The sequence below is a fragment of the Paramisgurnus dabryanus genome, chromosome 15 (assembly GCF_030506205.2).
Source record: "Paramisgurnus dabryanus chromosome 15, PD_genome_1.1, whole genome shotgun sequence".
NCBI lineage: Eukaryota > Metazoa > Chordata > Actinopteri > Cypriniformes > Cobitidae > Paramisgurnus > Paramisgurnus dabryanus.
In genome coordinates, this window is record NC_133351.1 from 31,073,964 (window position 1) to 31,089,095 (window position 15,132).

Sequence of the window (15,132 nt, forward strand, 5' to 3'; positions counted from 1 at the left end):
TCCGATTCCCACAAACAGCAGAATAAGCCATTTGCCAGCAATGTTCTGCGCATTCTGGAGTATATTCAAAACTTAATTTGTATTTTGCTCCATGACTGACCTCCAAGTATAGCTAATTTGTCCACGCTGTATTTTACATATTGAATTACTTCACAAGTAATTAATGGCAAATGAGATTTGAGAGCATCTTTTTGAGGGTGGGCTAAAATGTAACAGATTAAGCTCTATTGGGTTTCATGTCAAGATTACACATACTAATAGGATTTGTAATGTACCATAATCATCAGACGCTTTTAGATGAGAGAGGTGTAGTGGTGGTGTGCAGTTACATATACAGATTAAACTGAAATAAAACAGCAATGAAGGCACAGCTGCTTTAAGAACAAAGGTGCACTAGAGAAATAATATATACAGTATTCTAATAATATAAATATAACATCTGATTCTTTTCAAAGCTTTACAAAAACATATACAGATCCCTACAGTGCACATTCCATCGTTCAATTATATTTTACGGTAATAGACTTTTTGGCAAACAACAAACTTTCCCAAATTATGTTGCCGTCACGCAATGTCAAAATAATTATATTTATGAGATAAGTGCAGATGACTACAACTTAATGTGGAATTACTTGGATTTTATTCAAGCACTGATTTTAAGAGTTGGGTTAGTGTCAAATTAGTATTGGTGGGACCTGTCAGAGGACTGATGATGTCACAGGGGGCCATTCGTTTGCACTTTGAAGTTAAAATGAGATGTGAACAGGGTTTGTAAGACCGTAATAATGGAAATATAATCCAGAATATTACAAAACTTAGCCATTTTTATTAGAAATGAGACACTCATCCACAACAAATGCATTTCTAGCATGCCTGAAAAAAACTATACATGGAAAATACTCAAATTTTGTCTGTCACAGTTTTGTAAATGCAGTTGGACATTGACTGACACAATCTTTCATGGAAAGAAACATACATATGATAAAGTGAATCCCGGTGACTAATGCAAACATCACATTTTATCTGGGTCTTATCACAATCGTTGCTGCTGCTGTCCAGAACAAAGAGTCGAAACCATTTAAAATCTAAGATTTGAAATGCACAAGCCACAAATGGAGGGCATCAGGTTTTATGTTTCAAGGAGTCCTCGAGTCTAAATTCATTCTTGATGTCTGTCTGGGAAGATGAAACTAATACCTTGCATCGCATTGTAGGCGTCTATGTCTGAGTCATAAATCTTTTTGCAAGTTGTCACTGTTCACTGCACACAACATCATGCGATCAGCTGGAAATCACATACAGGTGTGTCTAAAGTTTTCCAGGGAAAAATATTCCTACCATATGTCCCAGAACAGCATCAGCAACCTCGTGGCTCAGGGGTTTGACAAGGCATGCAATTGTTACTTTTCGACAAGTACGCTATTGGTGGAACTTAATATGCTTGTCATGTTCTGCTTTGACAGTCTAAATATTGCAATCTGGGCTTACCGCCTTCTCTTCGCTACAGAAGAAATTTTGTAAATATGAAATGGCTTTCCCAAAACATTCTTTCAGTTGAAGCTTACGGGGAAATAAACATTCTCAAATACGGTCTTAGATCAATATGATAAACAGACAAAATAATTACAAATGTGTGCCAGCCCAACAACTTACTAACTCCAATTTCATTTTTTGGCTTAAAGAGGTGAATGACCGTGAAGCTCTGAGGGAAATTTGTGTGATTGAAACTTGTAAGGATCTTAAGGCTTATGAGTGTGTTTTGTGATAGTGAAGGTAACTTGCTATTCTTTGCCAGATTAGATCAATGGGGCACTGTTTGTCCCACCAAGGTTGTTTCACCAGTTGTATAAGATTTTGGGTGACCCTGGCTATGCTTGATGAATTAATACCTAACAAAAGGGTGACCATACGTGCAATTCTTCCCACAGAAGAATCCTGGCCAGGATTTCGGGTGCGTCTTCCGGAAGTCATATTTGTCGACCACATACGTCATAGAGGATTATTATTATTATTACAGAAAAGCAACTGTTACATTTGAAGGTAAGAATGAAACTACAATGTCTTATGTTTTTAACTGAATGGCGTATGCTGTCAACAATTACGACTTCCGGTAGACGCATCGAAATCCTTGCCAGGATGCGTCCGGGAAGAATGGCACGTATGGTCACCCTACTGACATGGTTGATTAGTAAACAGAAATCACTGAACAGAGGAACTCGATTTTTTGTTAAAGGGGAACCTTGTGGCACCCAGGGTCATGGTTCAAATAAGATTTGGGCTTCACTGATCATATCACAAAGGTCTTCTGTGGAAAGCACAGTACCGCACTGAATCTTATACGACAAAACTTTTATGCAACGACAATGCCTGCATTATAAGAAATAAATTCAGGAAGGGAAGGGAAGTTTTTCCTCAGAAGGTCAGCTCATAAAGTCTGCAAAAACAATTCAGCAAAACATGAAAAGCTCCCAGCTTCCTTGGGGTGATTAAAACTGTCTTAACTGCTAACTTGGTAATAAATATTCAGCTCATACCGCAGCTAAACAATTTCAGAAAGTTTTTATGTTTGTTGCTATTTAAATCTGAGGAACAATCACTTGCGGTACTAAACCCTGTGACGACAGAACCATGGTATGATCTTTGTATCTGGAAAGATCCTGAAGCAAACGATACCCACTTTAGAAGTTATTCTAAGAGTCCTTTCAAAATGATTTAACAGCAAATGCTCAGTGTAAATAATTATGGAAAGCTTTGAAATGTTCAGTATGGCTGGGCGAAAAATAATAATAACATTCACAATGCAGTAAACTATCTGAATAATTAATACTGTAAATGGTGCAATGATTTGAATTTGTTTGTTGGATCCTTAGATTTTTATAAGACCTTTTCATGCTCGCTGCTTGTTATGCAACTATAAAGACAGATATTTTTAATACAGAAAAATAAAAACAATTAAATATTATTCCTTTCTTCTACAAAACAAAAACAAAACAGAGCTCACTCCCCACTTAATTGTCAGATATTAAGGTTGGATACCCCTTTTGCAGGGTATACTTCAATGCTTACAGTTGTTTGCCTTATGCATCAAGAGACATTTACTGTGTTGCATCTGTAAAAGTAAAAATGATTTTATAAATAGTTATAGCTTTAAATATATTTTATTTCAAATGTACATTTTATAGGAGTAGCCTACCTCTTAAAAGGGCATTGTACCACAGACCATTATTTCTGACAATGTATAGTCACAGGCATTAAAGGGGACATATCATGAAAATCTGACTTTTTTCATGTTTAAGTGCTATAATTGGGTCCCCGGTGCTTTTTTCAACCTAAAAAATGTGACAAAGATCAACCCAGTAATTTAGTTTTGGTAAACCATTCTCTGCAAGCATGTGAAAAAATATGTAACTGAAATTTGGCTCCCCCTGTGATGTCAGAAGGGGATAATACCGACCCTTAATCTGCACTATCCAACCATGGCACCACCATTTAGTGCAGAGAACAGATCATTTGCATTTTAAATGACACACCCACAAAATTTTTGCTCACACCTACAAAGTGGCAATTTTAACATGCTATAATAAATTATTTGTGGGGTATTTTGAGCTTAAACTTCACATATGTACTCTGGGGACACCAAAGATTAATTTGGCATCTTAAAAAAGTCTTGTGAATTGTCCCCTTTAAAGGGGCGTGTATGCCAGAGCATTTAAACAGGGATGAAAGCGGCAGGTGGACGCTGACTGATGCCAGCTTTTTTCATCTGAAAACCACAGAGTGCCAGCACCCAGCGTGGATAAACCCGCCAGCTGCTGCTGTTTTTGAAAAGCACGGTGCTTCCATTGGAAACAACTGAAAACATACATCAGCCGCCGGCGTAAATGCCATGCTGTGCACGCCACTGAAAACACCAGCCGGACGCCAACTGTAGCCGTTTGTAAGCTTTTTTCAGCTGAGCGCTTTGGTTCCTGATACTTTTGATATTTTTTAGCAGTCATTGAACGATGAGATGCGCTGGTTGGTTATTGTGATATTTGTCCCACCTCTCCACCACTGTGATTGGACGGCCGAGTGAGAAATGACATTTCAACCAAAATTGAACATTTTTCAACTCTCTTCGTTCAGGGTTGAGCGCGGAAAAAATGCAGAGTGCTGCCAGTGCCGACGTTTTTGAAAAGTGCGCCGCTTCCATTGGAAATAATTAAAAACATACGCTGACCGCCAGCGTAAAAGCATTGGTGTTCACGCCCCCTTACTGTAAAAGTTTTAAGAACATTGCACAAGAAAGAATGGACAGGTCGTAGCTGAAGAGAAATAATTATGGAGATTTTTTTAAATGGGCAGGGCTTTTGCGTCTTAATAGACAGATGGTGTGTAGATCAGTGAATCCACTAAGCGCTGTTATTACAAAACCAAGACCGAGATTATTTGCCACTTTCACAGACTGTTAAGAAGGTGATGACCTGGTCAGAAAGTAATATTCCCAAAGGTACGTGCAAACTTCTCCACATGTCTGTTGGTTTTCAGTACAAGGATGTTAAGGAAATATATGGTGCAGATTAATTTGGTAACTAGAGAACTGCTTTCAAGCATCTGGAAGCCCACAGAAGGAATACATTATTGTTAATTAGTATTATATAAAGACCACGGCTTGTTTTTCTTGCAGTCCGAACATAAAACTTATTTTAACACTATAAGATATTTTGTGTTTAGTTACTATATATAATAAAACCATAAAAATGTTATTAAATGTAAAACAAAATGAAGTGATCCAAATTTCTTAGCAAAAAATATTAGAGCGAGCATACCCCAGATCAGTACATACAGTAAGGTTATTCTGTTCAAGTAACCAATGACCCTGCAGGGTAGATTTTGTGGTAAGAACAGAAATTGTATGGTAAGTGGTGATTCCAAGCAAGCGTGTTTGTTTTTCAGCAGAGTAGACAGACTCCACATTTCACCGCTTGACTTTAAAATGCCCCAGGTACAGTATATAAAATTAAATGCTAATGCTGTGATTGCATACAGACAGTAAAAGTTAAACTGTCCCTACCTTCTCATAGTACTTGACTTCATAGTCCAATATGATCCCATTGGGTCTCTCTGGCTCCAACCAAGACAATGAGATGCTGTTTCTTGATGTTTTGTCCTTCCTGATTATAGTCACCGCAGATGGAGCTGGAGAGAGAAAAGCATCAAATCAGAAAAAGCCGATTACCTGCTTCCACTTTGACTGTGATGGTATTTCAAGCACATAAAGCTTGAGGTTACAAGAAGTTCAGCAGACTTATTCATTCAACAATTTGCATACTGTCAACTGGTTCCTGTTGACCTAATAGAGTTGAGTTTCCTCTCCACTTGGAACTTGTTCAAAATTTGGGAAAGTTATGGGAAAAATGGCAGTTATACCCATTGCAGCTAAATTCGGTTGTCACTACACTTTTTAATTCTTAATCTTGTTTGGTACACATACACAGACAACCGCATTCTACTACCAAATTAACTCCAGCAAAATGCAGGTAGTGACAACCACATTTTCAAGTACAGAACATAAATGAACAACAAGTAGTATTGAAACATGCACCATGGACATGACAGATCCTAGAAGGGGAAAATGTCTTCTATACTGTATGAACGGTGCATAAAATCACAAAGGGTACAAGAGGGTTAAATGTGTTGCCAGATCTTGAACATAAAAACAGCGAACAAGAAATTCTATGATAAACTGAAATAAATCCGAATGCTTTTACCTCAAAGACCAAAATATTGGGACTGGCACCTTTCCACTTTAATAACACCAAAAATTTCATAAGTCATACAGTAAGTGCCACAACGTTATGTAAGCCCAAAAAAGACATGGATATTGACTGCCAGAGAACACTTTGTGAAACAGCCTTACAAAATGCGGACAACCCACAATGCCAAGACGAAGGTTTATTAAACAACACAACACTGTAATATTATTTTGGTCAAAGCAGTGAATGGTAACCACGCAAGATGGTAGAACATTGCTATGGTTACCTCTGTGTCAATCATCACTATTGTCCCTGTACAAACATTTAGAGGATTTACTCCGGAATTTAAATGTGAGTGTGACTCTCGAAACTTTAACTCTTTCCTCGCCATTGAACTTGTCAAGTAAGAGAAAGCACATCCCTGCCAATGACGAGTATTTCCGGCAATCCGCAATACCGCTATTATCCACCATCATCCGCAACTTATCCAACCTGGAAGCAACGCCTCATGTGAAAGAGTAAGAACTTCGTGTATGTTTTGAGGACCGCTCCGAATCTGATCTCTATCAAAGGTCCTTTTCAAAAATGGTTCGCAGCTTTTTGCTCAAAATTTGGTGTTTTTGAAGACATTTTGAAATTTTGAGCAAAAATATTTGAGAGGTGATAAGAAGAGAATTAATCAAGGTAGGAGGATTTTTTTTTAAGCAGAGGGTCTGTTCTTTAATTTGATATATTGTATGTTTAGATATCTAAAGAAGAAGATTTTCTGGAAGGCATAAAACTTTTGTGAAAATAATAAAAAATGCTGGTGCTGGCTGGCAATTTTTTTTTTAAATGCTGGCGGGGAATGAGTTACAAAGTGTGTCTGTTGCCTGAAAGTCATGAATCCCATTTGGATTTTTTGGCAAACTAAAATCTGTCCTTATCTGTAAAAAACAACAGCATAGATTATTATGTCCTATAGTTTCATTTTAAATTTAAAGGTAGGGTTTCACATTTTGAAAAATGCTAATGGTAGCCGCTTAGCAATGAAATCACGATCCCACCCTCCAATCAAATCGCCACCCAAAGTCACGCCTCTTTCAACCATATGAACACGCACAGATCAGACGGTTACATCTTATGTCTCATTCACCAGTGAGAAAACTTTGCAGTACAACGTGAATAACATTTCCAAAATAACCAACATAAACAACTGGTTTACATCAGAATTAGTTAAAGCACACTTTCGGTTGTGTAGACGTAGTAACTATATCGTTATGCTAATCCGTAAACGAACACAAATTTCCTAAGCAACACAATGTTTCATCAAAGTAGAATATCTGAATCCATCTCAATACAAACATATCGCGTACCTACCTTACCAAAAAAAACTTGAAAGACCCTTTGCCTCCTACAGCTGTTTGCATCTCGTGGTAAAGTTACCGATGTTAATTTGGGTTTTTGCTATTTGCTGATCCAGGCAGTTTTTGCTGTTGTTGTCTTTAGTTTTGTGGCTCCTGTTTGTCAATTGAGCATTTTACAGACAGGAGGTGAGCCCACGTGAACTTGCCGATGATGTATGGTGTCTGTGTGGACTCGCTTAAATATGTGGGCATTCAAATTACGCTTACGTACGAGGGACAAAAAAAGGAAACGTCCGTTCGGACCGAAATCTATTGGTTGAACATTTTTTGGTCCTACGCCTTTCACAGTTGACATAAATTTCTAAAAATACATTTAAGTGATTGCTGTCAGGATGTGAGGAGACTTTTAACCAGCATAACTAAAAATGTTTCAGGATCAAATGCGTTACCCTACCTTTAAGCAAGCTCTAGTGAGCATACAGTATTAAACAACAATGTTATGTTGTGTGACGGCAAGAAATGACATTTGACTGTCACCACTAATCAAAATGTAGGTTTGTTTATATGAAAATCAATAAAAAGCAAGAATGAAGATCCACCCCCCAACCCAATGACACTGGAGTGAAAGTAGATCAAATAAAAGCATGAGATCGAACATATTAGCCACCTAATAATATAGTTACAAATAGCCATAAGAAGAACTGACTGACTGACTGTGTCTACTATACAGCCACACCGAGCCTGAAATGTAAAACAAAGTGCAATTTTATGAATTAGAATTAATTAGATCAAGTAATTTTTTTAATTAACTAACAGTAGGTTACCTCAATATAAATAAATAAAATTAATTTGATTTTCATTTCTCAGTAAAAATGTATCAACCTCAAAAGATCCAAAAGAAAAGTAATGAAATCAATAAATTAAATTACAATCAGAACCAAAATGGTTTATTTTCTTTAAGATCATGGGCTCTATCTTACACCCGGCGCAATGCAGCGCAATGCGCGACGCAAGTGTCATTTGCTAGTTTCCACCCTGCGCAATTGTAATTTTCACGTTTAGCGCCGCGTTGTTTAAATAGCAAATGCATTTGCGCCCCCTTTTGCGCCCATGGGCGTTCTGGTCTGAAAACGAGGTGTGTTCAGGCGCATTGTTGGCGCGTTGCTATTTTGAGGAAACTAAAATAGACTACGCCATTGACCAACAAAAACCTGGTCTAAAGTCTAAAGTCAATGGCGCAATGTGTTTTATGTTATTTAAAGAGCGCATTAGTAAAATGCGCCTATAAACGGGAGGACAACGCGGGTTTGCTTATCACAAATTACATGAATGCGCAGCAGCACAAAAACGCTTTTAATTGTGAAAGATTAAAGGATTGAATGTAAAAGATTATTATTGAGTCTCTTGGACATAAATGAGGACTAATTATGAGACGTTAGAAGGCACAAAGAGCTGCTTCACCTGCAGCCTGGTAAGTAAATAAATGTTTTGCTTTAAACAAATGCATCTGTTTTTAAATGTTTTTTTTTAATGCTCCTCACGGATTTATGGATGACTCTGTACCTGCGGATATGGTAAGATGAGAAACATTTTTAAGTAATGCTTAAAAAAACTCTTTGCTAAAAAAATGCTGTCCAGAGTGCTGAAACGTGAGGGGAGGGAGAGCCGTTTGTAAATTCTTTATCTCCTGTTTGTTACAAATAAAGTATTTTTAGAGTACAAACCTTATCTTACATAGCCTACTTGTAAATTATTTTTTGATGATATTGGATAGTCATACATTTAAAGCAATTGCCTGCTTTTTACTTCCATGACTAAAAGAAAACGGGTTTTAAAGGTTTTAATAAAAACAATTTCAATACAAGTGAAAAACAACACAATTATTTAACATTAATCTTAAACTGGGGATCTTCTTCCTCCGCTTAGTTTTTCAGTTTACAAAGTCCGTCATCTAAATAGGGATTAGACATAGCGCCAGCGCAACTTGCTTTTAAAGGGGATGAGAGCTGAGTCTCTCATTGGTTTACTGCACATTACGCCCAAAATACTCCCACTATAATAGGACCTACCCTTTTCGACCATGCGCTCGGCGCACAAACCATTTTTCCCGTCGTTAAATTAGCAAATGTGCATTCGGACACGCCCATTTAGACGTTGCGCTGTGCGCTTTAGACAATGCGCTTAGATCGTTAAAATAGGGCCCCATGTCTCCCTCGGCTCTCACACTTCACATGGTTTAATCTGGGAGATCCTGGTCTCTTTTTCTCTCTCCTCCTTCTTGCCGCTCTTGAGATCTTTACTCAATTTTACAGCTCTCTAATTGCAAGGCAGCTTTGAGGCCACGAAGGTATCTGAATTCCCTGTATTTTAATTTTATTAGACCACAGGAGAAAGCAAGTTGTTCTTTGAAATGTTCAAGCTTTTCTTAATTGTGATTATATGGTTTTGAAATGCTTCTTATCCCTCTGTACGTTTCTCTTCCATATTTTCTCTTTTGTTAATGAATCCAGATGGGTGCAGGCTGTTGGAGTTTGCACACCCCTCAACGACCCTCCTTTCATTAAGTCGCGCTGATAAGTGAGGTAATATTTAAGTTTTATGGTGGCCACATTTTTAGGTTGGTATGATTTAAAATGTCTGGAGAGCAGGCAATTTGACATGGTGTAAAAAGATTACCTACATTTTAAAACCAGAAGGAAAGCATCAGTTCCCACAAGCCTCGAAAAACAAACAGCCACAAAGAAACACGCAATTATTACTGTGTTCCAAATCCTTGTGTCCTGCCTTCATAGGCAGCATTAAAAGGCATTGTAGGCTGTTGTGCTTGGTGTGACAAAATTTCAGATCATGCCACACAGGTCGCAAACCAACCTTTACTACACTCCCAGAAAACAAGGTGCATAAAAGGTATAAAAGTTGTCACTGGGGTGGAACCTTTTTACAACAAATGAAGAGTTTCATTGCAAAATGAGATAACTCCTTTTTTTTTAAGTTTTCAGAAATCTCGTTTTTGGTTGTGCATTCCAATTAATATCAATTCAACTGCAGTTGGTTTGGTTTGATTTAAACCTTCATAACTTAAAAAATACAGCTAAGTAGCACCATAAAACAACATAATAACATAATAATAAATATGTTTTGACAAAAATGTTAAAACCGATTTATCTCGTTTTGCAACGAAACTCTTCAAATACACTTTTGTACCTAGAAGGTGCATATTGGTACATACTGGTACTTCAAAGGTACATATCTGTATCTAAATGGTACATATTAGGACCTTTTTAAAAGGTACCATCCCAATGACAATGTCTGTACCTTTTTTCTGAGAGTAAGAGACCAAATCTCAGCTTCAAAAAAGGAATGGTTCTGACCAGAACCCCCTTACAGATACACCGACATCTCTATGTTTATGCATAAATCAACTGTTTAATGCATCACAAATGTATCATCAACAAAAATGACCCTCTTCTAATCTCCCGAATGATGATGTATAGTATGCAGCCACAACTTGCATTATATTCATTTTTAATGCAGAGGTCACATTTTAAGTATGGGCTACCATACTTTTCCATCACGTCACTTTTAGTTAATACTGCACAAATCGGCTAGCCCACCATACTGTTATAATGCACATATGGCAATGGGTAGAAAAAAGGAATGTTTTCCTACTCAGAATTGGTATCATCCTTTGAATGATCAGTCTAGGATCATGGGTGTGACATGCCCAAGTTTAACAGATCGCTTCCCAAACACACCAGGACTCCGACCAGCTAACATCATCATGTCGCTGACTATCCGATCACTGGAAGGAATTGGTGGATTTCCATCTCATTTCAGACAGAAATAATTCCCTCACACGCACTGATGACTCTTGTTCAATACTGTAGCTAAAACCAATCCAAGGTCTGATCTCTACAGAGATAAAACAAATAGTTCTGTGTTCTGTTTATTTAAGTTTTTAGGATGACCAGAACCCTCAAACTTTCCAAAAACATCAACAGCAAAAAGAACCCACAAGATCATGTGGGAACATTTTCGGTTACATACTGTACATTGTAACCTAACAGTTCTACCACAACTTCAAAGTGGACTGAATTCAGAGAGCAGCATTTGCAGGTGTGGCTGCCGATATACTCCAGAACTCTCAAGAAAGCATGATGCAGACAAACATTTGTAAACAATCTTAGTGAAGTGCAGAGGATATAATGGCACTCGACAGAACACAGGCTTAAAATATCCACTGCATGGTTTTAAGGATGTGGGTCACGGCGGCTTTCAGTGTAGCATTAATGTGGGTCCCATGCCTGAACCAATCTCTCTTTTACTTTTCCCCTGCCCTCCTTTCCCAGCACGAAAAGAAGAGAAACTCAATTGCAACAATTTTAAGATTGTTCAGGCACCCAGAAAGTTTCTAAGTAAATGTGTATGCGTGGTCGCTGCAGCCCCAACTTTCTGGATTGGCGGTTCACACATTTTTTTGTTCTTCTATCTGAGAGTAAGGGATCAAAGAAATATATAGAACGATATTAAATTTCCTATTTTGTTTTCTGCAATTGCTTGAACTGAATTTCTAGATTAAAAAAAAACACAAAATGGGTGTGTTGTAGGCTCTCAAATGAATCCCATTGTTATACTGGGAAGCACATAATATAGATAGACAAAATATGATAATCATACATGCTTTACTCAAACATTAAAGAGCTCCTATTGTCCGATTCCCGTTTTAAAATTTCCTTAAATTTCCAGTATTTGTTAACGATATGCAAACGGTACAAACCCCAAAGTAAACGATGACGCAAGTTATCGTCTCCAATGTACAGTAAATCTTTGGACTACAACAAACACATGGATTGTAGGCAACAGTTTACTTCCTGGGATTGGTGTCGTAGGCAAGACCGACATTATCATAATTCCTCCCGCTTGGACTCACAGCCTGTAAATTAACTCCTGTTAGCAACCGAATCTTTCAAACATGGTAAGGAGTGTCAAATTTCCGGGTGATGTCAAAGTACAGATTAGCTGGCCAATCAGGGACACAGAGCTTTTTAAATCTGTGCGTTTCAGGAAGAGAGTGAAATTTGGAGCTACAAAAATATACAGTATGTGGAAAATAATAAACCATGCGAACACATTGTATTATACCAAATACACAAAATAACATTGTTTTAGCAATGAAATAGGTGCACTTTAAATAAGAACTGTGAGTAGAAATGTTTATTTAGTCTTAGGGTGTTGTATATTAAGCGATATACAACCCCAAATCAGAAAAAGTTGGGACACTGTAGAAATTGTGAGTAAAAAAGAAATGGAATAATTTACAAATCTCATAAACTTATATTTTATTCACAATATAATATAAATAACATATCAAATGTAAAAAAAGTGATATATTTTGAAATGTCATGCCAAATATTGACTCATTTTGGATTTCATCAGAGCTACACATTCCAAAAAAAGTTGGGACAGGTAGCAATAAGAGGCCAGAAAAATTAAATGTACATATAAGGAACAGCTGGAGTAGGACCAATGTTTAGAAATGAGAATGTTTTCCCATTCTTGTCTAAAACAGGCTTCTGGTTGTTCAACTGTCTTAGGTCTTCTTTGTTGCATCTTCCTCTTTATGATGCACTGAATGTTTTCTGTGGGTGACAGATCTGGACTGCAGGCTGGCCATTTCAGTTCTCAGATCCTTCTTCTAGCAGTCTTGACGTTGTAATTGATGCAGTATGTGGTCTGGCATTGTCATGTTGGAAAATGCAAGGTCTTCCCTGAAAGAGACGACGTCTGAACGGGAGCATATGTTGCTCTAAAACTTGGATGAACCTTTCAGCATTGATGGTGCCTTTCCAGATGTTTAAGCTGCCCATGCCACACGCACTCATGCAACCCCAAACCATCAGATATGCAGGTTTCTGAAATGAGCGCTAATAACAACTTGTGATGTCCTCGCCTCTTTAGTCCGGATGAAACGGCGTCCCAGTTTTTCAAAAAGAACTTCAAATTTTGATTCGTCTGACCACAGAACAGTTTTCCACTTTGCCAAAGTTCATTTTAAATGAGCCTTGGCCCAGAAAAAACGCCTGTCCTTCTGGATCATGTTTAGATATGGCTTCTTTTTTGACCTATAGAGTTTTAGCCGGCAACGGTGAATGACACGGTGGATTGTGTTCACTGACAATGTTTTCTGGAAGTATTCCTGAGTCCATGTTGTGATTTCCATTACAGTAGCATTCCTGTATGTGATGCAGTGCCGTCTAAGAGCCCGAAGATCACAGGCATCCGGTATGGTTTTCCGCCATTGACCCTTACGCACAGAGATTGTTCCAGATTCTCTGAATCTTTGAATGATATTATGCACTGTAGATGATGATAACTTCAAACTCTTTGCAATTTTTCTCGGAAAAACTCAGAAAACTATTTTTTCGCTGCAGATTGGAAGAATTGGTGATTCATCTTGACTTCTGACAGACACTGCCACTCTGACAGGCTTTTTTATACTCAATCATGTTGCCAGTTGACCTAAAAAGTTGCAAATTAGTCCTTCAACTGTTCCTTATATGTACATTTAAATTTTCTGGCCTCTTATTGCTACCTGTCCCAACTTTTTTTGGAATGTGTAGCTCTCATGAAATCCAAAATGAGCCAATATTTGGCATGGCATTTCAAAATGTCTCACTTTCAACATTTGATATGTTATTTATATTCTATTGTAAATAAAATATAAGTTTATGAGATTAGTAAATTATTCCATTCCTTTTTTACTCACAATTTCTACAGTGTCCCAACTTTTTCTGATTTGGGGATGTAGAAAAGCATTTTGGTTTTGATCATTTTAATCATTATAAAACAATAAAAACACGAGTAAGAATAAAACTTGATTTTTTTTAGTCATTATTGAAGCATTAGGTCCATAATCCACTTTTATTGACTTGGAAACATCAACAAAGCATGAACCCCCAAAAATGCAGATGGTTATGACCAGTGTCTTTGCTATTATGCATTTCATTTTCCATCATATGCCTTCAAATATTGAATAAACTAATGACCTCATAGGTGGAATATATTTACTATATTGTAAATAGTATGTTTTCAATAACTTTGTAACATTGGTTTTGGTAAAAAAGTGTAAACATCAATGAAAATTAACAATGGGTTTCATAAATTCTTTCTTATTAGTGGGATTAGTTGGTTTAGCTAAATGAGTTGGTTTTAGTTGGTTTATCTCACACTACAATATTCCACCCCCCTTAATAAAAATCAGTATGACAACATCACTCTCTTACAGGAAATGTCAACACTGATGTTCAGTACATTAAAGCCTGTAGTGTTAAATCTTTCTGAAGGAAGAAGCCTTGACCATTTCTCCTCAAATAAATCAACATCTGCTCTCCAACAGAAGATAAAACATTCGCAGAGTTAAATTGCAGTCGCCTTACAATGCCAGGATTTTATGAGGTCTCCAGCAAGTCAACTGCTCCCTGTGGTAAAAGGGTGCAAAACCATGAATCCTTACCCTTTGAACCTTAAGTAGTCCAGATAGTTTCCCTACTATTTCATGACACCGAAGCCCACAGCCTGTAAGCTGTGGACCAAAGTCTACTTTAAATCATTTATCAGGTCATGCACCTATCACTCCACAGACAACCCAGAGCTGAGGTCTGAGTCCCAGTGGGCTATAGTACAGATACACAAGTCTGCACAGAGGAAGCCCACTTGGAATGAGAGGCAGATGGCTCCACGTTCAGTATTTCTCTGCTTTAGTAACCTGAGGAGTTGTGACCTTCAGTCAGGCTTACTTGATCCCAGCACCTGCAGGATTAGATGTTCACAGACAGCTGTGATAGCGCACAGTAGATCATGGGTGGGGGATGAGGAATGGGCTTGCAAAGGCATTAAACTGTTCTTTTCCTTCTTCCGAATAAGCTTTGTTGCCTATCACTAAGATGAAACTGAACTTTATGAATGTGTCAACCAATATTAGGAGAGCATTAGAGCAGCATTCAAATTGGCAGGGAGCTTTTTGTGTCTTTGAACAAAGTGTATTTCCTAAG

The 15,132-nt window shown here is 37.6% G+C and overlaps 1 protein-coding gene across 2 annotated transcripts in view; it reads right to left on the bottom strand.

Moving 5' to 3' along the window:
* Nucleotides 1-15,132, bottom strand: part of epha3 (eph receptor A3) — a 144,494-nt gene that overhangs the window by 45,144 nt on the left and 84,218 nt on the right. For both annotated transcript variants that reach the window (XM_065293080.2, XM_065293082.2), the window contains exon 6: nucleotides 5,054-5,178. In XM_065293080.2, the coding sequence (XP_065149152.1) occupies nucleotides 5,054-5,178 (125 nt within the window). The remainder of the gene's footprint in view (nucleotides 1-5,053; nucleotides 5,179-15,132) is intronic.